Below are 26,259 nucleotides of genomic sequence, written 5' to 3'. Positions count from 1 at the left end.
TATTGTTCTCCATCGACAAGAAGGGGAGCAAGAAACCATATCATTGTTGCATGGTCAACAGAGGTGGTGCTCGAGGTGGATGGAATTTGAAGGGGAGCAAGAAACCATATCATTGTTGCACGGTCAACAGAGCTGGTGCTCGAGGTGAATGGGGTTCAGGAGGTCGCTGGAGCACTTCCAGGGCCAATGCAGCTTCCTGCTCCTCAGCTTCTTCATATATGAGGTCTTCATTTGATGGGTGGTTCAATGCTTGCAACTCTCAAGAGTGTCATTCTGTCCCGAGTCAGAGGCAAAAATTTGAACACCAAAAGGCCAGGCCCCGCATGGAACTCAACAACGATCTCATGAGCTTTGAATAGCCTAGAGCAATGTGGAGCCTGCATGAACCCACCCTACAACAAAAGAGGAGGCTGAATAGCAAAACACAATAAACAGTAAATCCTCTCCTAGCTGAATTGTGATTCATCTTGGTTCTCCTGCTACTCAGTGTTGACACAATTTGGCCACTCTTGCATATAAACCCAACCTATGATTACTATGTACTCACTCCTAGCCTGACGATATCCTAGAAATCCCCTTGCTTCATATGTAGGGTAGCACGCCTTTTGCAGCTTTTATCTTGAAGCTCTTCCACTTCTTGGCTGCCGATGGGGGCTACAAGGTAGTTACAAGGAGTTAGCAGTCACAAGGTAGAAGCATCGCTTTTAGAGCTGTGCTAATCAACCAAAACTTGAAGAAGATGAGGGAGAAGAAGACGATGCCAATGTACAAGCATCAGGACTAGCTTTGCAGCAGTAGAAATTTGTATACAATTTTTGATTATCGGTAGAAGCAAAGAAGTGCGGCCACAGGAAGTCCTTCCCAGTGTGTTCGGCAAGAAATATTTCTACAACTATGCTCTCATGTTCTTTCATGTTGTCTCTTTTTTGTCTATGGTATGCCTAGCGCAGATGCTTTGGTCTTATGAGACAAGCATCAAAGTCAGAGTTATCAGAAGAATTAGAATAGGCCAACGACGGAAAACCTTTATTGGAGCTGCGCGTAGCAGTGCCTCACCTAGCTCATCCTAGGGGGTTTCAAAATGGAATAAGGAGGAATGAGATCGTATCCATCTAGCACCCTTCCACCACCATCACGCCTGAATCAGAGAGAAGCTAGAAGCCCGTCACGCCCATGTTGAGGAGATCAACATTATGGGCGCCAAGAAGGACCTGCCTATCTACAAGAAAAAAAATAGCAGCATCAAAGGTGGAATCCGTGAGCTTGAGGACGGCCTAGGAAAGAACTGCATCACGATCCGCAACTATAGGGAATGGGGATGTGATCAAGAGTAGAAGAAACAACGAAATCCCTCGCCAAGTATTGGTACCAAAATTCACCATAGCTCCTTTTTGTCTGTTCAGGTTCTTGGTTAGAAGTCCCTCTTTCATCCATAGTCGGATAGAAAAAGCGGAGAGGAAGGTACTGTGATCTCCCACCTGAAAATCGAGAACCTACTCAGTGCTCAGCTTCCTTCATCCCCACAGAGGCCAATTGCTATAGATTGGACTGAGAGCTCGAGATCTGCTGGCTATGGCAGAGGTGGAAAGGCTCCTTTTGCTGTGCTCTAATCAAGGAGAAGCTCGAATTGAGGAGAAGCCTGAATCAAGCGATGTAAAGCATTGCTTGCTCAAGGAATCCAGGGAAGGGGAAGCCTTTAATAGATCCACATCAGCGTTCGAAGAGGAAGAAGTGGAGAGAGTGTTGATTTAGCAAGAGGGGATCGTGGAGGATGGGGAAGAAGGAGATGGCGAGGAAGATGGAAGAGGATTAGGAGGGGATTTTAAAAGCAGCGGCCCATTAAAGGGGCAGAGAAGGGGCATTAAATTTTGGCAGCAAGATTTAGCAAGATTAAGATAAGATTGCATGAGCTATCACCTTCATAGCTTGTAGAGAGCTTGTAACCGTGTTATTCATATATCATTTTATTCCATATTTCAAGAATATTCTCACAATATTGCACAACCTAGACATCATGGGTGGATTGATTTTGCGATTGCATCCCCGACAATTCTTCCCCTATGGTTGATAGTGAATGGGAGAGGACTTGTGAGAACGTTCTAAAACAAGATGGCCTCATGGTTGAATTTTATAAGGGATTTTGTCATGTCATTTAGGATGTTTTGGTTAGTATGCTTAATTATATGTGTCACAATGGTGTTCTATTAGAAGGCATGACTAATGATTTGAGTTAGTGGACAAAGCTGTGATGCCCATCAGGGAGGCACCAAGGCTCCAACTGAGCCAACAATGAGCCTTACAACAGTGGCTACCTCTCTAGCCAAGAGCAGATCAAGTTCTCTCTCATTGCTCTATGCCAGCGGGGATGAGGCACACTGCAAAAGAGGGGGAAAGGGAGGAGTAGGGCAGGGTGAGACAAAGGTCTCTTGTAGAGCAATGGATGCTAGGGCATAGCCAAAGAAATGAATTTTCGTGATCGATGATGCCAAATAGATTCTGAACACAAGAGTTGCATTGTCATTGGTGTAGAGACAATATGGGGAAGAGGATGGAGATGTACGCATTTAGCAAATATAGATTCCACCCCATAAGATCCATAGCTTATAATGGGTGGAATCAATGTCAAGAATTAAAAATCTTGACAAGGCAATAGTAGATTGATGGCCAAAAGTATAGTGCACCAATGCATATTTTCCATAGTTTCCACGCACACTAAATATTTGTGAGAATTATTTTTCCCTTTCATAGGCATATAACCATGGTGGATGCCCCTTGGCCTCTTTTGCCCCACTCTCTCCTAGTTCTGCTAGCAACACCTTGTGCCTCCCCCTGCCTCATGGAAATAGTAGCCCTTCTCGCGAGCATTTTCTCTTTGCCCTACACTGACCTCTGCTCATCCATTGCTTTAACTCGCTTAGCCATGTGGTTGCCCTGCTATCCACCAAGATTCCTAGCTATGGTGAAAGGGAGGTGGCTCAACGGGTTTCCTTGTGCCCCCTTCAACCCTGTGTACATTAGGTTAGCTACTTCTTGTTAAATTATGCTAGGTTTCATTATTACTATACATTGTGTAACTAATCGGAATAGCTTATGTTAGCTTCTATTAAGCAGAAGTGCCAATACCTTAATGCCAATTTATGAAATTTAATGTGGATTGGTTTTATGCATGTGAATTTTCTACTTAGAAAATGAAAAATATAGGTGCTTGAATCACTCTCATATCATCTAGATTACAAGAGTTACAAATTCTCAACAAAACGCTCACAAAACGGTGCTTATTATGTCTGAGATACACTATGCAAAATAGTGCAAAACTACAATTAGGCCCATTAAATAGATTTCTAGAACTTTGAAATCTGGAAACAAGATTTCTCTTCATGCCATGTTATGAATTGTAGTCATCTATACGTTCTATAAGTTATACCATGAGTCGCTCTTGCAAAGATATTAGCCACCAAAAAATGCAGCCTTCATGTCATACCACACTCTTATACACTCCACCTATGTCAAGAAGATGTAGAATTCTTCACAATTGTTTAGACCAAAAGTAATGGAAAATAAGTTGCCCAAGAAGAATGCAACTCATAATAGATTGCAACAAAGAAAACAATCAAGTAGCCACATCTTCCAGTCTTCTACATCCCTTCATCATAAAATCAACATCTAATACATGACAATAATATAAATTATCTATGTACATAGCTTATTGCATCACTGCATGTATGGCTATAATATAACTACATTTAGGATCTATGCTCCAATGCCATGCTAACACCTAGGTACAACCACATCCATGACAACTTGGGGAGATTTTAGCATTGTCCTTCTAATAACTAATCCACCACTAGATGCCGCAAACAACAAGATGCCATTTCTAGGCATTTTTAGGCATTGTGTAGCATGTGCTACAAACAACAAGATGACATTTCTAGGCATTGTATAGCGTATATAATACCTCAAGAAAAGATATGGTCTAAAGAAGCTAGAAAGGGTCTTCTTTAATCTTTGAAGATACCATACAGAGACCATACATAAGAGCCTTCTTTAGCTCTCAATGTAGCAAACACAAGGGCTTATGTTCTCCTAAGCTAGAAATAGTTTTATTCTTTCATTTACTTTGAATTCATCATGTTTACCTTATTCTAGTTCAAACTATCACTGGTAGTGATGCTCATGGTACTTGCTAATCTACAACTCTAGGCACAAGTGCATGAAAAACCCTCAAGCATAATGGGATTCTTACTCAATGACAATTTTGCTTTTGATCCCTTGTTGCTATATGGATACTATATTTTCCCAAGTGGGAGAATCCTTTTGAATAGGGCTATCTAAAAGTAAATACCTTACTTCTTTACTCTCACAGGTTTTATCCAATGGATTTAATTATAGGAGTGGCTCTCCACTATCTATCCTTTTTTAAATAATAGATCAATTGTTTGAGAGCCAGAAGGATCTTTACAAAGGTAGTGCTAAATAGACTGAGTAGAACTAAAGAAAATCAAGTATAAGAGGCATCAACTTCAAAAATACTCCACCATTGATTCAATGCAATCCCTCTGTGGATAGAAAGAAAAAAAAAGAGAGTGACAAGATTTAAAAACTTCAAAAAAAAAATTCAAGCATTCTAATCTCATCCTAATGAAAAGGTCAAAAAAGAGCAATAAAGAGAGAAAATTATAGCATCATAATCTCATCCTAATGCAAAGGCCAAAAAGAGCAATAAAGAGAGAAAAGGTTTTTAGAATTCTCTAGAATTCAAGAAAGCATAGTATCCTAATCTCATCCTAATGCAAAGGCCAAAAAGAGCAATAAAGAGAGAAAAGATTTTTAGAATTCTCTAGAATTCAAGAAAATGCAAGAGGAGCGCTTACTCATTTCAAAAGGAAAATGCCAGTACTAGCATTTCAAAATGTCCCATGACATAAGCCACTCTACGCAAATATCGATGTCACATGTTGCAAGCTTGTAGATAATTTTTAATATAAAATGCCCTTCTATATATTAACCTTTGGGTATTAAATTACTTCCTTATGCATATATAAATCTGTAAGTAATTGAATTAATAAAAACCCATATGTTGAACTCACGTGATAGGGTTACATATGACAAGTGACCCCCCCTGAGACTTTTAGTCCAATTTTAAGTGGAGCTTTAGTGTTCAAGAGTGTGTGTAGTGCCTCAAGTTGATGCGAGGCTCTATATGAGTCGATTGTAGCTTTAAAAGCGTTTTGTAATAGGCTGACACATTTTGGTGATACAAGTATTGGATTTGGTAATGGGTTTGTCCATAAACTTAGTTACAATGTCTCGTATTTCCCTTATGTTCGCTCATCGCCTATATTCATATGACTTTCACCCATGCAATATTACGAACCTAGGAATTGTTCTCGATGTCTAACTCTACACATAAGCATCAAGTAGGTCCTGCACACCAAGTAACCATTGGTGGGCAAGGAGGGCATCTTCCACCCAAGTAGTAGCACTTGTTGCATCCAAGTACAAGGTTCACCAATCAGCCAAGAGGTGATAGGAAAAGACCGTAATGTATATGTACCATTTCCCACCTAGCTTATATACATGTATAATTTTGAAAATTCAAAATTATATATGGGAAAAAAACAACAATCAGATAAATATCTTACAAGACATACCAATGAAAATGATGGTTTAATGGTGTCATGTAAATCCAATGAAAGCATCAAGAAGCATGCTGAAAATTGGGCACAAACTACTTGGTGGTGCATTTGGTGCAAGATCGTCCACTTGGAATTGAATTGACCTCCATCTAACAATGTTATTATTTGCATCAATAGGATGATTGCCATTGCCTATCAAATTGGCCTTGATAGTCTTGGTTGAATGCTAAGCTTTATGTCTCTTTACTCAATAAATGTGGGTTTTGATTGGAGCAGCCCCATTATGTCTCCCCAACATGAGCATGTCACTACTGGTGTTGGTAGTCCAAGTTGAATGCTAGTGAAAGCTATTGAAATGGCATCCAATTTCCCATTGTAAATCATGAAGCAAAGCAAGTGGATAGTGCATTACCTCTTGCCCACCTAGTAAAAACCACAATTTAGTAAAAGCAAGGGCTAAGCTTCAGCCCTGGGAGTAACTTACTAGTCGGAAAGTTTCTCATAAAGAGCAAGTAGGCTCTAAGACATAAGATATTTAACACAATTTTTGTGAAAGGAAAGTTGTGGCCTACTAAAAGTCAATGGAAGTCAAGACATGTAGGGAGTTTGACTCAGGAAATAGAGTTGTGTAAGCACCGCATCAACGTGACATCATCGTCTTGCGTGACAACATTGTCCTGTTCCCCCATTTGAATATTATTTGTATCCCATAACTCTTGTATGGCTCTTCTCGTAGCTCTCCAAAAGACACTCACCTGAAGCTCCGTTGTCTTTAACTTTTTGAGGCAAAACTCTCTTGGGAGGAAAGCACGAAAGTTGTTCGAAACGTGTTCCCTAGCCATTAGCTGCTAAAAGTTAATTTTTGGTAGCTACTAGTGACTACAAGTTGTCCCAAACCTATTAAATTCGCTTCTAAAATTCCATGGCTATACCAAGAGTCAATGTAGCACGCACAATTCACCTTTCTTCTTGAAAAAAACAAGCACATTTATGGAGTTTGATTGGGAAAGGCAAAACAAACATATATAGAGAGAGTTTGATACAGTTCACCTTTCTTCTCGGAAAAAGACAAGACATATATGGAGTTTGATTTATATGGAGTTTGATTTATATGGAAGGGTCTTCTTGTGATAGTGTAAGCAACCTCGTCAGCATGACTCGTGTCCTCTTTAAAAGCCTCGCTCCTGGGAAGGTTTGTGATACATGGGCTCTTGTTGCAGCTCTATAAAAAAACAGTTATCATAGTGGTTGTTGCGTTGCATCTATCCATGGCCTCTCCCCTCCGATTCATCGCCATCTCCGGCTCCATCCGAAAATCCTCCACCAACACTGGCCTCCTACGAGCAGGTAATTCGATCCCTCCCTCCATCGTCTTCGAGATCAGCCCATTTGCTATCCTTGCTCCATCGCTAATCCTTTTGCTCGTTTTTACTGTTGGTTTTGTTGTTGCCCCGTAGCCATTGATATCGCCCACCTTGAGTTCCCGGATCTGCAGATTGAACTCCTCGAAATTGGCCACCTCCCTTTCATGAACACGGATCTCGAAGTCGAAAACAGAGTCCCCGCTTCCGTCACGGATTTCCGTCGCAAGGTGCTCGAAGCCGATGCCGTCCTATTCGCATCGCCCGAGTACAATTACTCCGTCACAGGTATCCTCACATGATTCATACCCTCTGGATCTCGTCTGCCGATGCTGGATATGGTGTTAGGATATGTTTTCTGTGGATCATCCGTGCTTGTGGCTTGTTGTCGCGCAGGTATTCTCAAAAACGCGATCGACTGGGCTTCGCGTCCACCCAACGCCTGGGCGGGTAAACCGGCGGCGATTATAAGCGCGGGCGGAGGCTTCGGAGGCGCGAGAGGCCAGACGCACTTGCGCGACATCGGCGTGTTTATCGATTTGCATTTCATCAACAAACCAGAGGTCTTCGTCAAGATCTTCGAAGGTCCTCCGAAGTTCGACTCGGACGGCAATCTGGTGGACGCAACGCTGCGGGGCCGTGTGAGGGATCTTCTGGCAACCTTACGTGCAATGACGCTCAGACTACGCAGCCATTAAGTTCCACAGTGGCGAGGTCCGATCGACATCGCCATATCCATTCTTCCTCCTCCTCTCTGCTTCCTTCGTTTAATGTTGTTGCCTGTAAGCACTGAACTTGAGCTCCTATACCCAGCTCCATTCTCATGCTCCTCGTCCTCTTCTTCTTCTCTTCTTCTTCTTCTCTTCTGCTGCTGCTGCTCGAAACACTTAATAGAATTCCTCGATTGCAAAATGTCTGAAGAATTAGTTGAACGTTTGGATGGGGGTCGTGATATGGCCAGTAGGTAGGGGGCAGTTCTTCTGCTGTTTTGGCCGTGAGAATAACAGAGTATTCAGGAGTCGTCCTACTCCTCATTCAGTCAGAGATATGTTCATAATTTTGATAAGTATGTAGATTTGGCCTGTGAAGGCAAGCACTGAATCAGAGATATGTTCAAAATTTTGCTAAGTATGTAGATTTGGCCTGTGAACGCAAGCAGGGAGATTTCGCCAGAATTTCTTTAGCAGAAGTACTCAAGGTTGTAGTTTCTGCTATGCACAGCTTTTTGGGATTTAAAATCCCCCTTTTTGTAATCAAGGTCATTTTTTAGTTCTAACCAACTTCCAATTCAAAAAGGCTTTACCTTTTTAAAGAACAAGTTGAGTTACTTCAATGTTAATTAGAATGCCTCTAAACACAACCAAGCAATACAGAATTTGGTGGCCTTCCATCGCGGTGCATGTTGAAGCCATCTAAAACCGTTAATTTCACATAGAATAATCGCCCACATGCACGAGTGGAAGAATGCCAAAATTTTTCAAATTACTTAATACAAGAAACCCCAATTTTCCCTTTGCAAAAGGAGAATCTTAACCCACAAGGGGCAAGCCAAAAAAAAGGGTCTTGATGAGTGAGGATACCTTTTCCACAAGAAAGATGGACGGTGGTGTAGTTCCAAGCAAGTTTTTGTGTGGTGGAAGGTGGATTTTTAGCCTTTTCCGACCATCAAGGCTCGTGGGGAGTACAATTAACCTTCCATGTTTTTTTTTCAAAAAATTAACCTTCCATGTTATAAGTCCTCACAAAGAAGTAAAAATAGGATGTGATAGTTACAACTCTTATGGGGAACTAAATTTTGAAATCTCCATCCATTTGAAAATCCTTGAGTAGAAGAAGCAATGATTGGGCAAAAAGAGCTCATTCCTTTATAGAACCATAAATTTGACACGCATTGTTCTCATAAGTTGAGAAGGGCCAAATGTTGAACTTGTCTCATATTGTGCTTTGTGCAAAGAATTTGAAGTGTAGAGAAGAGTGTCATTGAACGATTGGAACCATGAAGACCAAGAATTGTGAATGACGAACAAATTGTACTTGTACAATGTTAGAAAATGTCGCCTAGAGTTATTCCATAATGTCTATATATTTGGTCTAGATTGCATTAAGCCTTTTTACATATGCCCCCCCTATATTTGGTTCCTTTTTATCTTGCTCATTTAATGTTGAAAATTTATATCCTCATTCAAAGTTAAGGATTGTTTAGAGATGTCCACATTATTTTGCCTCAGTCTTAACGGTTGACACTTGACCTTCTTTTGGCTAAGATACTTAATATGTACATAGTCCCCATGGTTTGAAGCATTAATAACTTTGTGAAGTCAAATTGATAAGGGCAAACGTGTGTAAATTTTGGAACAATTGTACTCGTTAAATATCATAGTTGAAGACCATGGTTTGAAGTGTTCATGCTTATGTGAAATCATGTCAGCAAGGGTATAAACATATGAAAATTTTGAAATCCATGACTGTATTCAGTAAGCATCATACTGGATTACTATCTTTCCATCACAAGTTAAGCATTAATAACGTTTCATGAAGTCACCTTCTAGAAATTGTGGAGTTTCAATTATATTGGGTAAGCACCATAGTGAAATATTATGTGTTCAACCATGTGAATCAATAATATCACAAAAGGATTTAATGTTGAATTTCAATGAATATTAGTGGTCAATGGAGGACATATTAGTAGTGGTTAAATGGTTATTAATTGGCCCTTTATTATGTAGCCAAGAAGTTAAGGGTTTCATGTTTAGCGTTGAAGGGGATCCACTCCCTCTTTTTAAGTATTGGGAGCCTCCCTTTCTTTTACCTCTCTTCTCTCCTCTCTTTTCACACATCTCCTATCCCCATCCTTGAGTTGATTTTCTCTCCTCTTTCTTCTCTTATTAAATGCTGGAGGATTTTTTAACTCTTTGTGTTGAACGGTATTAAGACCCTTTATAAGACTTGAGGAAATATCAAGAAAAACTCAGAGAAAGCACCTTTTGATCAAGTATTTAGACTTTAACTTTTAGATTTATCAATACAAACTTTAATACTCATCATGAACTTAGCTGAATACTTTAGAAGCATATAAGGAGACAATATGGACACATAAAATAGAATACTTGGAAATTGCAACTGCACAACTCTTCATCTATACAGTGATACCTTTATCCATTCATGCATCTCATAGCTAGATAGACGAGTCTTGAAGAGACATGAATATATATAAACACACCTATTGTTAGCAATATTAGCATGTAGTAAACATTGTTGGGGGGGGAGCATCACCCTCCTAAGGTTCAATTATCATGTGTATTGTGCCACTTGGAACTATTGCATGCAAATTTAGATGTGGTTCTTCTAGGGCGGCATCTCATCTACGCCATTCCATTTTCTAGGAATGCCTCCATGAAGTTAGGAGCTCACAGTCCTCGGCAGTTGCCTGAAGGCAACTCTTGAATAATTCATTAGCTAGTCATTCTCATCAACTAGCTAGATCTATCTATGGATTGGCAAGGGTAATGGCTTGTTACTGGCGACCATTTTAAGCTTTGTATGGCAGTGCTTCACACTCGTCTTCTATAAGACATTGCCTTAGCTAGTGTTGATCGGTGCCGTGAGCTCATGGGTTCTCCTAGTTCGTCCACTGCATGTGTTGCAGTGCTCCACAACAAGCCATATAGGGATGCATGGAGATGTCTAGATCTCTAACATGGATGATTTTTTCCTATTGGTTCTGTTAAGAAGTGAAACTTTTATATTGGTGTCAAAAGTTTGTATGCCTTGATAAAAATAAAAGTTTGAAAATTCGCCAAGGTTTGAAACTTTTATGAGCAAAAATTCATGGTTTCACCAGAATTTACATCTTTTTCTTTAAAATTCAAAAGAAAATATACGAAATGGTAATATGTTCTACAAATATTGTGAAACTTAAAAAACTAGCTCGATAAAATTTTGCCAAGATTTTATATTAATATATAAGCATAGCTTCGATAAAAACATCCCTCGTCTCTAAGTTGAGAATTGTTGTCATGTGTGATTGAATAAAGGTCTCCATCTTTCATACAATTTCCCTGATTATCACCTTTCGACCCTAAGGTTTTCAACATTTGGTCTAAGAGCAACGTTTATGAGAGTCTGTGAGTTTTGTTTGAGAGAGGAGATGTCTAGTCAAGAGGAGGTGGAGAGCTCATGCCTTGAGGACTCGGCTTGTAGAGAAAGGTATGAAGGAGATCACCACAATTTGGAATCATTAGGGTTCCTAATGCTCTCAGCTGACCTCAAAATGCATGTAGGAGGAGAGTCTTTGCTCTAGATATACTTGCAAGCTTGTGTGGGGAACCGATATCACAGTAAGCAATGGAAACATCTACAAAGGCTACTAGAGGACTTCTCGATACTTCAGTAGTTAAGTTCAACGGTCGGAACTTCCCCTCCTGGAGGTTATTTGTACGACTCTTTTTCATGGAAAAAGGCCTATGTGGAGTTGTATCTGGCTCTCAAAAGAAGCCAGCCAACAATCAAGGTCATGAGAAGATGCAAGCATGGGATGCCGAAAACGAGAAGGCTCCTCAACTAATGGGGGGAGAGCCCTTGGTTTAGAGTATTTTCGATGTCACAATAGAAGACAGCTCATCAGAACTGGACCCTGTCTTTGGATCTACAGTCAAGAATTGTAAAATCATGCTAAAACAAGAACTGTTTGGCATACAGATGGGTGATGGAGAGTCACTGGCAACACACCTAAAACATGATGCGCTTAACATCGAGCAGCTATTGCAAGCTCTTTCAGTTCAGGTGGATGATGACTATGCAAAGGCCTTATTGCTTGCTAGTCTTCCTTCCAGGTATACGGAGTTGGTAACCATCCTATGACTTATTTTTTATGATTTGTCATTTCAAGAAGTGGTGTCGATCTTGTTGAGTGAGGAGAGACGATCAAAGATGCAGAAAATGAATAACACTGAGCAAGCATCAACTACAAAAGAGAGGAAGAAATCAAATGGTAAGAAGACAATAGGCATTTGCAACTACTATGGCAAAGAAGGCCATGAAGAAAAGCACTGCTACAAGAAGGCCTATGATGATAAACATAGGGCAGTTCCAAGGCCTGCATAATCGAAGACACAGTTCCAAGGTGTGCATCATCGAAGACAAAGACACTGAATACTTGGCTGGGTTCATGAATGAAGATGGTGTCATAGACTTGGAGGATGATGGATATCCCGACAGTGATATGATTTTTAGCACACAGCGCCATGGTTCAATTTTGATTTGCAATTTTGGCTTGATAGAAGTCTTTGTTTGATAATAGTGATATTCACCCCCCACTTGGTTTATGGGGGGGTGTTAGCAATGTTAGTGTGTAATAAACCTTGTGGGGGAGCATCACCTCCTAAGGTTCAATTATCACGTGTATTGTGCCACTTGGCACTATTGCATGCAAAGTTAGACGTGATTCTTCTAGGATAAGCTAGGATAGCATCTCATCTCCTCCACTCCATGTTTCCAGGAATGCCTCCTTGAGCTTAGGAGCTCGTAGCTCTTGGTAGTTTTTGGGAGGCAACTCTTAGAGAATTCATCAGCTAGTTGTGCTCATCAACTAGCTAGATCTATCTATGGATTGGTGGGGATAATGGCTTGTTGATGGTGGCCGTTTCAAGCTTTGTATGGTGGTGCTTCATGGATGGTTTGTATACTATAAGAGATCTAAGTAGAAGAATGCGGGAAATCCAGACGAATGATTCAAAGGAAGGAAAAAATCGTGCAAAAAAATGCTGACACATCACGGTTTTTCATAAATCGACATGTCATTCATTAATATTCATATGAATAACTTATTCGTACAAATAACTTATTCGTACGACTATTAGGGCGATTATGAGACTCTTTCCCTTTACTTAAGCTCACAATTTGCCAGTTTATCTTATCTCATGCTTGGTTCCCTAGCTGAGCATAAGAGATCAAACGAGAAAAAGAAACAAGGAAGACCCTCTGAGATTGCAAAAGCCATCTAGAAGGTTTGAACTAAGATGGAATTTTTTTATGGGAGTTCTAGGTTCTCTTTGTTGGCTTCCTTAGATCTCTTGTGAGAAATGTGGTTTTGATCTTTGTTTGTGTCTATAAAATTTGTTTGTGGGAGTTCTAGGTTCTCTTTGTGAGTACCTTAGATCTCCTGTGAGAAATGTGCTTTTGGTCTTTTTTTGTGTCTATGGAATTTGTTTGTGGGAGTTCTAGGTTCTCTTTGTTGACTTCCTTAGATCTCTTGTGAGAAATGTGATTTTAATTTGTGTTTGTCTATGTTGTTAGAGTAAATTTGTTGCTTTGTGTCTTAGTTTTTTAAAACACTAGAGTCTCGTTCTCACACTTTCTTTTGAAATAATATTTAATATTCTTCCAATAGAATGTGAAATAATACAAAGAGTTTTTTTTGTGTCTATGATTTTAGAGTTTTATAGGAGTAATTTGTTGCTTTGTGTCTTAGTTTATTAGAACACCTATCTCATTCTTATACTTTCTTTTGAATGAATATTTCATATTCTTTCAATAGAATATCAATGAAAGATTCACAATTTGAGTATATTCTTTCAATAGAATATGAATCCATGTCTCTCATTTTTCATTACTCATTCTTACACTTTCTTTGAAGAATACTTTATATTCTTTCAAAATAATGTGAATGAATGAAATAATATTTGCATTTACTCATTCTTGCACTTTTTTTTGAAAGAATATTTTATATTCTTTTAAAAGAATGTTAAAAAATGAAATATCATTATCCAGTAAGGATATAATCTTATGTGAATGAAATCTAATTATTGATGAATGAAAATAATCTTATTTTTTGAAAATGGTATGTGAATGAATGACAATTAATATATTGCATTCTTGAAAGTGCTTTTTAAATCATATTTGTTGGTTTCGACATAATATTTATTGCGGTATGTTTCTTTTGCATATGCAAATTAATTTTTTTGGTTTATGTTTTTCCTTGCAACTTCAAAAGCATGGTGCACAGCAAGAATTGGTCATATGTGACGAAGATATGGAAAGTGCATGCCTCGGTCTCCTTCATGCAGTGCAAATATTGTGGACACAAGTTCACAGGCAGTTCTACTCGCATCAAGCAACATTTTCTCGGAATTGGCAGTGATGTTGAAGCTTTGCTCATGCACTCCATCTACTATTCTTCCGTTATGCAAATCATATTTAGAGAAAGTGAGAATGTGGTTAAATCCTACCTTAATAAAGTAATCATCCAAGTCCTAATGTGAGTGCTGAGGTTGATGAGATCGTTGAAGACAATGGAGGATGGTTTTCTTTGATAACAAGTGCACGAAGAGCACTTAAGATGGACATAAGCGTTTGTAAAAAATGGTATACCATTCAATGTCATGAGAGATGAGACATTTCGTAATGCCTTGAAGGCATGCGCTAGACCATGATTTGTTTTGGCTGATTATAATAAAATGCGTATGGATCATTTTGATAGAGTTAAATAGACTGTGGGGCACACTGCTCAAAGAAAAATATATTGGAATTCATTCCTACATATGGGTGCACTCTTACTTTTGATGGATGGACTATCAAGCAAACCAAACCCTTGATTAATGTAATGTGCATTACTTCCAAAGAGAACAATGTTTTTGGAGAGTATTGATACATCTCTAAACGAAAAAACTTCAGCATATATTGTAAAAATATACGAAAGAGCAATTCATAGAATTGGTGGTAGTGCGAATGTTATTACGTTAGTAATAGATAACGCATCAAATTATAAGACCGTAGGTGAGATGATCATGGCAAAGTATCCCACTCTGACATGGGTGCCATATGGTGCTCATACTCTCAATTTATTGTTGAAAGATATTGGACAATTGCCATTTGTGTAACTGGTGCTAGAAGATGCTAACGCTGTAGTGATTTTTATAAAGAGCCATCAATACTTGCATGTAGTATTTAAAGAGCACACTATAAAGCAACTAAGGCAGTTTTGTCAAACTAGATTTGCCACTTCTTTTCTAGTTCTTGCTAGATTGTTGGAAGTACATCAAGCTTTAGTCGAAACTTTACGGATAGACGATGGGAAAATTGGCTCGAGAAAAAGACGCAGTATGCAATCCCAGGAAGTAAATGTGTACATCTTGTGCAATCATCAGCATTCTTGAAAAATGTAGAAAGAATAATAGAAGGTGTAGAGCCATTTGTGATAGTGTTTAGGATAGTCGACACTGATACCTTTTTTATGTAAAGTGTATTGGAAGATGTCCGAAGCAATACTACAAGTTAAAGAATTCATGTGCTTTACACCTAGGGAAAAGAAACAAGTGGTATGCTTGGCTGATAAGAGATGGAAGAAAATGAACACCCTTTTGCATGGAGCCACATTTGCAATACATCCACAATATCAAATGCATGCTCAATCGCATAATCCAGGAGTCATAAGTAACTTTCAAGAGGTTTGTAAGAACTTTCTTTCGGGGGATCAAGGCAAATTGGCCTACCAACAACGAGTGACGTATACGAACTATGAAGGATCTTTTATAGATCCCTGGAACCTTGATGCTATTAAGATGACGATTGCACCTGGTGGAAGTAATATGGTGGAGATAAATTGGAGTTGCAACATGTTGCAACACCTATGCTCTATGTTGCTGCATTATCGGATGCATGTGAGAAAAATTGGAGTGTATACGATTTTATTCATTCAAAGAGATGCAATCGTTTAAAGCCATCAAGAGCTACAGATTTGGTTTTTTGCTTTGGGAATCTGTAATTGTTGAAATGGTTTAATGTTGCGGCTAGGGTAGCAAGCAAAGCTAATGTAATGAGAATTGCTAGGCAGTGACACTGAGTGTATAACACTTACTATAACTGTGGTTTCACATCTAACATTAGGCTTCAACTACAACACACAACTATCAAGGGATAGTTAAGTGTCAGATTAAGTGTCTATGAGCACATTGCATGATATCAAACTTAGAATGCATCACACAACTCTCAAGAGAGAGATGAGTCCCAAAATAAGTGTCTATGAAAACATCTCTAAACTTAGACTACATAATACAACTCTCAAGAGAGAGATGCGTGCTAGAATAAGCATCTATGAAAACATCGCTAAGCTTAGACTGCATCGCACATCTCTTGTAAGAGAGATGAGTGCCAAACTAAGAGATCCTACAAACAAACATGTCTATCAAAACTGAGACTACAACACACAACTCTCTCAAGAGACAAATATTTATATAGAAATTGAAACTGTAACACATAGATCTTGCAGGTGAGATGAGTGCCAATCTACAACATAAATCAAAACAAACATTACTAAATAAAAAAAGACTATAGCACACAACTCTAGCAAGAGAGATGAGTCTTAGTCTAAAACACAATACAATACAAATATTAATTAATAAAAAAAGACTATAGCAAAACAAACCTCACAAGAAACACAATACAAAAAAACATTAATTAATAAAAAAAGATTGTAGCACACAACTTTTGCAAGAGAGATGAGTGCCAATCTAAAACAAACAAACATTAATTAATAAAAAAAGACCAACACACAACTCTCGCAAGAGAGATGAGCGCCAATCGTAGACAAGGGTGAAGAAGGTACCTATGAAAGTGTGTGAGCTGTTAGGTAAGGTAATTTGGTAGGTACCATAAGCAAGCAAGAGGTAGCAAGGCTAGCAAGCAAGTAGCTGAGGTGGCAAGGAAGGCAGTGGCAGTATTCGTACAATTTATACCAAAAAGGAGAATGGTTCTTTTTCCATAGTGCATTTATTCGTACGAATAACTAGCAGTTATTTGTACAAATAACTTATTCTTATGAATAAAATGGAAAAAAACGCTTCAAGTGTTTTAAATAGTAAAAAAAAGAATTCAAACGTTTTTTTTGAATTAAAAAAATAGGCAAAGTAATGCAACTTACTAAGAGATTGCCTCAGTTGGTGTTGACCAGTGCTATGAGCTTGTGGGTTCTCTAGTTCATCCACTACATGCATTGCAATATAGTCCAATTGTATATTGGTTCTATTGTCATAGACTATGCGTCAATCCTTCTCAACTTATAGTCAAGCCTTTGTGGCTTTCTGTTAAGTGTCATACTCGTGAATGTCCACAACAAGTCCCATAGGGATGCGTGGTGGTGTCTAAGTCTCTCAGCCAAGTATTGTTGTCATGTGTGATTGTCTTTCTTGCAAAATTCACATGGAATCTTTTGGGGCTATGGTGCTTGAGGTGGTGGCTTCAAGCTTTGAAGTTGCTCCTTGATCATTTTCTCCAGCTTGGAGATTTTATCTGCTGTCTTTTTTACTGTGGATTTTTCTTTGTTTTTTTACTTCTTCTCTTTCTTTTTCTTCTTGGAATATTCTTCATCATCCTCATCTTCTTGTGATGAGGTAGATTCTTCTTCTTCAATGTCTTCTTCTGCTTCACTCTATCAATGTTCGTATCTGAATCTGATTGTGAATTGAATGCTTTTTCCTCTTTGTCTTCTTGGACTGTGATACTGTACTAAGTCTCATTTCTTCCCGTGGGGCTGTTCTACCATATTATTAAAGTCATTGGCTCCTCCAAGTTGTTCCCAGCCAGCTACTGCAGTTCTCAGTTCTTTATTTAATCCTTTGCAAAAATAATCCCCCAGTTGCTCCTGGGTGGATTGTTGGTTTGCTGTTAGTCTTCTGTTGAGGTTTTGAAACATTTGAGAATAATCTTCAACCATAAGATCTTTTGTTTCATAGTTCTCAGTTTCTTGAGGATATCCTCTGGAGTTTTCTCTTTTCTAAAACGACTCAAGAATGCTACTTTTAATGTGTCATAGTCAGCAAAATGAGCAACACCATACTGCATAAACCAGTTCATTGCTTTACCATTGAAGGTAGCTGAAAATTGTTCTTTCTTGGTAGCATCTGGCAATTGTCCAAATCCACTAGCTGTCCATCTTGTCTCAAACTGTCCAACATGACTGTCAGAGTCTTCTTTATCTTTGCCAATAAATTGGTTGCTTTGACTAGTGGGTTCTGCATCTTTGGTTGTATTGGTGCACTAGCTTGCACTTGGGAGGTCTTCTTTTTAGGAGGTTTGGGGAGGGGATTGAAATTCAGCCTCTGTCTTGCACTCACGAATACATTAGTTGCAATATTTGCTACAAGTGCTCTTTGTAGGAGTTCTTGTGTAAGATTGGGCAACATTAGTTTTTGTAAATCAGCTTGTGCTTCATGCAGTCACCCTACTATGTAATGAATTATTTGAGGAGCTTGTGCCACTTGGAATATAATCAGAGTCGTGTAGAATGTCGTCTGGATCTTCCATTTGTGATGAAGTCTTTGCCCAACTTCTATTTTGTGTGAAGTATGCAATACCAATGTGACGTGGAGAGATATCTTCCTTAGACCTATTTGACATGGACTGTGCTTTCCATGAAATAAATGGCGAAAGTTTTACTCACTGGATTTCAATCGATTGATTGTTCTTGAGTTTGAAGCCTCAAATGCTACTTTGCCTATTGCGACTCCATGTTGATGTTGGATTGTATTTGTTGTAGTTGCTTGTCATTGTTTTTTATGTCACCTGTTGCCTGTCGTTTTTTTGTTGATAATCCGACTATTGTTGTCTTGATTTGTTGTCATCTGTTGTTGGTCTTCTTTGTGCTGGTAATCCGACTGTTGTTGTCTTGATTTGTTATCGTCTGTTGTTGGTCTTCTTTCCATTGGTAATCCAACTGTTGCTATCTGAGGAATTATGTATTGGTGCACCCTAGCTTGTTTGGTTGTAGCTCGCCTCAATGGTCATTTGCACCTAGCTATTCGATGTGAATGAATTGTACACGGCTTTTGTTAGTAATGCGAACTATGTAGATTTGGTGTGTGAACTATGAATGATTGTTCACCGCTCCAGCCTGGTTGCTGTATTCGGTTGGGTTGTGGGTTTGTATGAGTGTCATACTCGCAGAGGAAGATTATCTAGTAAAATTGTTTCTGTTTCGACTTGCTTTTGTTTTTGTGGAGTTGTCGCTTTGCTATCTCTGCTATTGTTATCAATGTGAAGTAGTGTGAACCAAAGACTCTAGGAATGAATGTTGTGAGGATCGCCAAATGTGTTCAAAGTGCATTCAACTAATGAAAACATAGAACACACATCAACTCAAATGTAACAGGTGCAAGGAGTTGGACAAGAGACTAACAGGAGTCAGATTGCATGTAGACTAAACTAAACAATGAAAGAACAGTAAAGAACTTGTGAATTTGCAAAACGGTATTTTGTATTGTGCTTCAGTAGAGATAAACAACTCAACCTCAAAATGGGTTGTTATAGGACTTTTATAGCTATCCAGATCCCTTTTGACTATTATAAGTCTGCATTCAGTTATATCTTTAAGTAACATCCCTTGTTACAAAACATCATACTATTGCATTAGCCCACTATTTATCAGTTACAAACAGTGCTATCCACTACATGCTTAGTAACCACCTTGTGCCATGGGACTGACTTATCCTAACCTATGCTGACCCTGGGTTATTGGCGACGTAGGTGGAGACTAAGTCTTCAACACTAACACACATCCAATGGAAAAGTTAGAGGCATCAATGTGGACATGGAATATTAAATTCCAATTGGGGGACCTCAGTACTGGGGTGGTGGCTAGAGATAGCTTGAGGGTTTCAAAAGATGTTTGGCATTCTTCGGTCCACTCAAAGGATACTAGCAGCTTGTATAACGGGCAGGCTATGTTGGCATAGAATAAAATAAATCTCCAGTAATAGCTCGTATGGCCAGTAAATCATTGGACTCCCTTAGCATTGGTGGGGGGCGGTAACTCCAAAATGAGTTTGATTTTATTGTGGTCCGTAGAGATTCCATTTCGGGACACTATGTGACCCAGGATGACACCATGTTTGTAGCACTTAAGGGGATTGGAGGATATGCGGTATAAGCGACACTTCTCGAGGATGAGCTTGAGATACTTCAAGTGGTCATCCCATTTTGAAACATTGGGAGGTGTCATGGTTTCCCCACCTATGGCAATGTGCACAGTAGAGTGGTGGCCTTGCTCTTAGGCATAGGCGCTCATTGGAGGGGTGGTTGCCATTACATATCCCACACCAGACATTGTCTCTTCATGGAAACAAGTGGGGGTTGCTCGGCACCTCTTTGGAGGTTCCTGCTCTCCATTGCTGACCTAGCTGCTCCAACAAATTGGATGCTAGCTCACTCACATCCAAGCTTTTAGGCTCGATAGCCTCCTTCTTGCTTAACTCTACACTCGAGGACCTAACTAATGGGGCTACTTCGGAGTGGGGACCAAGGCCTTGTCCGAATCCACTTTATCCATCATATTGTCACATATACGAATGGCCACTTTATTGCATAGATCAAAGGATGTGGGATTCATCACCATGAGGTGATCGTGTAGCTTCGGGTCTGCTAACCCGATAAGGAAATGTGGCAACAATCATTCATCACTCATTCGCTCATAGGGTTCACAGCGGGCATTGAGGTGCTTAATCCTTGCAATGTAATCCCTCAGGGATTCCTTGTCATTTTGTTTTACCCCATACAACTAGTTGATCGGGCTCCATTTATGGTTGTTGGGAGCGAACCCCACAATAAAAGCCTTTCTCAATGTCTCCCAGTTGAACTTTTCCTCTAGGGTGAGAGCTCTATGCCATTGACCTGCCTTACCATCTAGCAAGCTAAGGCCAAATGCATTGGCCATTTCAAGGTCACCTGGTGCACCAAAGGCTTCACAAATCTGCTCAAACCTTTCCATGTGAGAGACCAAGTCTCCTTCTTTGAGGAACTTGGTCATTAGCTTGGAAATGGCTATGGGATGGCTCCTCGAGGGATTTGCCATCCCTATAGGGAACACTGGGGCAGGTGGTGGTGGTGTTGCCCCCCTTACCAAGGCATTCACTAAAATGCGCATAGCCTCGTCAGTCAACACTGTTTGAGCAGCTAGCGGATGTGGTGTTGCTGTGGGCTTGATGGGTCGCAAGGCTGGCCTTAGGCCTTGCCTAGGTGGTGGTGTCCATGTAGTTGCTAGTGTTGGCATTGGGACAGAAGTACCCATGCCTGCGTTCATTGGTGCAATTGGTATAGACAGGAAGGGATGAACTCCCGGAGGTGGGGGGTCCTGGGGCATGGTAACATTGGTCCCATGTTGCAGGCGGTAGGGTGGGAACTACGATGCCCCAAAGTTGACGAAGGCTGGTAGGGCCGAGGCTGTTAGAGAGTCGTAAGGCATTCCACCTTGGAAGTTCCTCGTTACCCCTTGACTCGGGTCTTGTCTACAGAGTTCCCTCATCCATGGATCTTCATCATCCATGTTCTCCCATTGGGGGGGTCTGGCGTAGGCGGAGGAACTTGGATTGGCAAAAGTGGTTTCTGTCCTGGTCTGTGGCTTGGGGACTGTATGTTGTTGGCCTTACCTTCCTATGGACATGCTGACAAAGGGGTTCTCCATGTACACCGACTCTGTTCTTCCTAAGCGACCGAACATCTTAGAGAATGTACCTCTAAGCGTGGAAGCAACCAAAGATGCAGGAGAGTTCGGAGAGGATATACTCATGAAGGGGGCTTCCAATGCCCTTGGACTCGTGGGGTCTTGTATCACTCCTTCAAGACTCTCTGTTTTGTCTAAACTAGATGGAGTTTCTAGTCAGGGTCCTATGAATGATTGGAGGCTCATAATTGAGTTACCGGACCCCCAACTAGGTTGGAGGGTGGGCTAAGCGCGTAGCTCGAAGCGCTTTCTTCCGGCACTGGACCTTTTGGCAAAATCCTTCCGGACCTGAAGTGCTAGGGACACCCAAAGTGAACTGAGGTTTTGGAATTTTCTATTAAATCCTTAGCTACCCTAGAGGTATCACACCGATTGGCGGGATCACTCTACAGCATCGGTCGGTGTGCTATGGGTATAGCAACGGGCGATGTAGTATAGTTTTGGTGGCGAGCGATGACGTAACCTTTCAACGACGATTGACTAGTTGGTGTGATGGATGTATCACAATGATCGTGGAAGTAATTGCCATGTGGTCAGTGCGATTGGTCAGATGAGATATCCCCACGAGCATAGGAATATAGTATGACATCGGTCGATGGGATAATGACTCGGCGGGATGGTATAGCAACAATGATGGCAAGGTAAGTGAACAACACCGAATGGCAGGATTTCACAACGATGGGCGATGCGATGGAGTAACGCGATGGCAGAGGGGAACGATTACGACTACAGATGGAAAGGTAGGTTCACTGCACCAGTGACAGGATAGTAAAATAGCAACGGTCGGTGGGGACCCACTACAGCACTGGTCAATGACCTATCAAATCAGTGAGGAAGTAACTCTGACAAGCATTAACTCCGAGCGATAGGGTAAACCGTAGTCAGAGGTTAGGTTGACAAGGAAGTGTTACAGCATCGGGTCATCGGAGTTTGACCAACGGGATCCAGCTAACATGTCGATCAATGGGGAAATTGGTGGGTGCGATATGGCTACAACACAACTCGACGGGATAGTCATACAGTTTTATTCGACTGAGATTTGGTGATTTCTAAGAATTTTGCAATTTTTGTTCATGATTTTTTGTGATTGGGGGGTGCTACACTACTATTCTACCTACTCTACGAAAAAAAACTTGAAAACAAACACTTTTTGAAGGTCAAAATGCAAAAACTTAGAAAAGGGAAGTTCTAGAACATGAAACTACTTCAAAACTTGACAAAAATCCTTAGTTTATTGTTTTTTGAGGTGATTAGACTACACACACACCTTAGCAATCAAGCCTACTAAGTTCCTATCAACTTGAAACACCAAAAAGCAACCAAAACAAGCTTCCCAAGCTCACAAATGGCATTCCCACATGAAAAAACAGATTTCTGTCCTCTCTCTCTCTCTCTCTCTCTCTCTCTCTCTCTCTCTCTCTCTCTCTCTCTCTCTCTCTCTCTCTCTCTCTCTCTCTCTTTCCACCTCTCTTTTCTCCTACAACTCCACTAACAAGCTCCAAGCTAAGCTTGAGAACTTGTGCAATGGGAATATAACGAAGGGAGACAAGTGAAAATGCAAAAGCATACCTTTTCTCCCTAGAAGCGGTGCCAAAAATGTAGTATGGTCTCACCAGTGACTCATGTGTCATGAGGTAGTTGAAGATATGCTAATGGAGCTTCCACTCCTCGCTACTCCTTATGGGAGCAATGCATAGCATGAGCAGTCCGCAACTGTCACTCAAGCGGCCTCCAGATTGTTGCAATGTGGTTTCACACGAGGAAGAGGGAACAGGAAGAGGGGAGGAGAGAGGGAGAAGGAGGAAGGGAAGAAGGAGAAGGGAGTGAAGGGGGATAGAGTGACAACCACAAAAGCTCTACAATAGAAACAAGAGAACACCCAAAACACTCTCTTGGAAGAGAAGAGGGAGCTTGTATTCAAACTTGTGCAAACAACAATGAAGACCAAAGTCAAACTTTTGGCCTTTTATACAAGTCGAGTTACTAACAGTTGTACATAAGGTATCCGATGAGGATGGCAATGAACATAAGAGGAATCTTCCGTAGTCTACAAGATGACTTCAGTCTAATAGTAGACTTTGCTAATGCATCCAACTCATTCCAATCATCCTCAGACATATCTACATGCCTAGCTCACATCCTTGCCAAGGGTTTAATCTGCTTCTTTTGAATAAGCACATCCCTCGGTCTTCTTCAGCACATCTTGGAGGTCTGTTTGCAAGCTCAAAATCTTGACTCCACCATCTTTACTAATCTGAGCATCGGGGTATACGTCTAGAATATCCTGTCTCTTCCACTACTTCTCAAAAAAGTGTGCTTGCAAACTACCTCCAGAAATTCCTAGAGCATTTTTAGTCATGCTTTCATTGATGGTAATCTTTTGACCTTGATAGACTAGTTGCCCCTCCTTCACATTCACCTCCTATACCAACCTTGTGAAGTTTTGGAGAGCATCCAAATTGGGCTTTTGAAGAGCGAGAGAGGAGCTCCCAATTGTCATGATTTCAAGATCAGGGGAGAAAGGGCTCTCGCACTGTGCTACAGAGGGGAAGGAAAGATTGTGTGAGGAGCTCCTAGACTGTGTAGGGTCCATTATGAGAGGGGATATAAGTTGCAGGAAGAGTGCAAGGGAGATAGAAATGGTCGAGAGGGATAGAAGATGAAATAGTGAAGGAAATGGAATAGTGCAGGCTCGAGTTTGCAATCTGATTGCAAGGGAGAAAGAAATGGTCGAGAGGGATAGAAGATGAAGCAGTGAAGGAAATGGAATAGTGGAGTCTTGAGATTACAAGGGAGAATGAAACAGTCGAGAGGAATACAAGACAAAATGGTTAAGGGAATGGAATAGTAATTTGTAGCCCGACTACACTATCAAGGTGAGAGCCACCGTGGTGGTTGTAGCCCAACTACTGTCAAGGTGAGAACCACCATGGTGGTTGGCCCAAATTTTGATTAATTCAAGACGGCAATACTGACTTGCATGGTAATGAATGATTAGAGGTGGTGGCATCTAAGATTCCCAACCACATCTGTGGTGGTGGCTAAGACCCATCGAACTAGCAGTTAATTACCAGCCACCACTGTGGCCCGCAATTACTCAGCTTCTAGTTACCACCACGAGGCTTTCATGCATGATTACTACAAGTGGAGTAAATTACCAGTCATCAGGCTTGCATGCACAGGAGAGTACTAGAGTGCATGGTAATGAGTGATTAGAGGTGATTAGGCTTCATGATTTACTTTTGTGGAAATTACTGCTCAATGGTGGTGGTTGTCATCAGCCACGTCTGTCATTGTGGCTATGATTCCACTGTCCCACCGCCTCCCCACCGCTCACCCACCACCGCGCTTAAGCATGCATGATCACTACGAGTGCAGCAACAATTACCTGTCACCAGACTCGCATGCTCAGTAAAGTACTAGAGTGCATGGTAATAACAAGTGATTATAGCCACGTCTCTCATGGCTACGATTCCATTGAGCTAGCAGTTAAAATTACCAGCCACCACTTACCCACCACCGGGCTTAAGCATGCATGATCACTACGAGTGCAGTAAAAATTACCAATCATCGGGCTCGCATGCTCAGTAGAGAACTACAGTGTATGGTAATGAGTGATTAGAACTTCATGATTTACCTTTATGAAAATTCCTTCCCGGTGGTGGTGGCTCTCATCAACCGCATTCATGATTACCAGTCTGTTTGGGGTGGCGCCTAAGATTCCACCGCAGTGGCCTGCAATTAATATGGATGGAAACTCAGGTTTCAGCCACCACCAAAGTGGCTTGAACTTTATAATATATATAAGATCTGTGGCATTTGGCATTTTACTACATTGCTCTTAGCCGCCTCTGATCTGCTACTTTGCTCCACATGCTCTACTACTTCTCTTCATACCGCTCCTCTAGCTCTTTTATGCCCCTGCTCTACTTTGCACCACGCTCCCTCCTCCAACTCTCATCACTTATCTGCTCCCCTGCTCATCTGCTGCTCACCCACTCATCTTCAACATGCCTACTACCATCCCCCCTCGATGCTATGGGATCCCAATGTTATTTGCCTTCTCATACAAGGTGATTGTGTTGCACTCACCTAGAGTAGAAATGCTAGCACTAGTGGAGACCCTTCGTTCCCATAGTCGATTACCCACACATCTGCATGTCACTACCTTAGATGACATGCTCACAGAGGGCCTCTTTATGGCTGTGCTATATGGGTTCCCCCTAGATGTTGATGAAAACCTGAGTATTTTCATAGTAGAGTACTCTTGACTTGTTGGGGAAGCGCGTGATCTGAGTCTTGGCAATGTGCATGGTCTTCAGCCTCTCCATCATATCCTCCTTTAGCTCCCTAAAAAATTTTAATGCAACAAGCTAGACTGGCAAAATTTGAGTTGTACAAATTCTCTCTTGCTTAGACGAGGCTCTCAACAATGGCTGGATATAATCTTTTGGGCTCTCAATGATCTTTTAGCTCACTAGATGTAATGTTTTGGTCTCATTTATGTAATCTCTTTTTGTCCAATTTGAGGATCTCAGTATGCACTGTTGTTAGCTTTTATATTTGAATGGTTATGGCCACTACCTGCAATCTTTTGGCCTCTAAGGCTCTTAGCAATTGCTGAGTTTTATAAATGTAAGATCCTCTATTCAATTTTTGCTCGGTATAAGTTGATCATTTTTATTTAATCTGTTATTGGACATAGATGTACATTGTAATCTCTTTTGCTCAATTTTCACTCGATAAATTATACTTTTGCCCTTATTTATATTTA

The 26,259-nt window shown here is 40.6% G+C and overlaps 1 protein-coding gene across 1 annotated transcript; it reads left to right on the top strand.

Moving 5' to 3' along the window:
* Positions 1-6,881: 6,881 nt before the first annotated feature.
* Positions 6,882-8,013, top strand: LOC147889331 (NADPH:quinone oxidoreductase-like). The gene is made up of 3 exons (XM_087391950.1): positions 6,882-6,983; positions 7,094-7,285; positions 7,394-8,013. Exons 1-3 carry the CDS (start codon positions 6,905-6,907, stop codon positions 7,693-7,695), a joined length of 573 nt encoding a protein of 190 aa, XP_087248076.1. The 5' UTR covers positions 6,882-6,904; the 3' UTR covers positions 7,696-8,013.
* Positions 8,014-26,259: the final 18,246 nt, after the last annotated feature.

This window comes from Dipteris shenzhenensis, chromosome 20, assembly GCF_047967505.1.
Source record: "Dipteris shenzhenensis isolate YYH24624 ecotype China chromosome 20, Dip_SZ_1.0, whole genome shotgun sequence".
Lineage (NCBI taxonomy): Eukaryota > Viridiplantae > Streptophyta > Polypodiopsida > Gleicheniales > Dipteridaceae > Dipteris > Dipteris shenzhenensis.
This window is presented reverse-complemented; position numbering and strand designations above follow the sequence as displayed.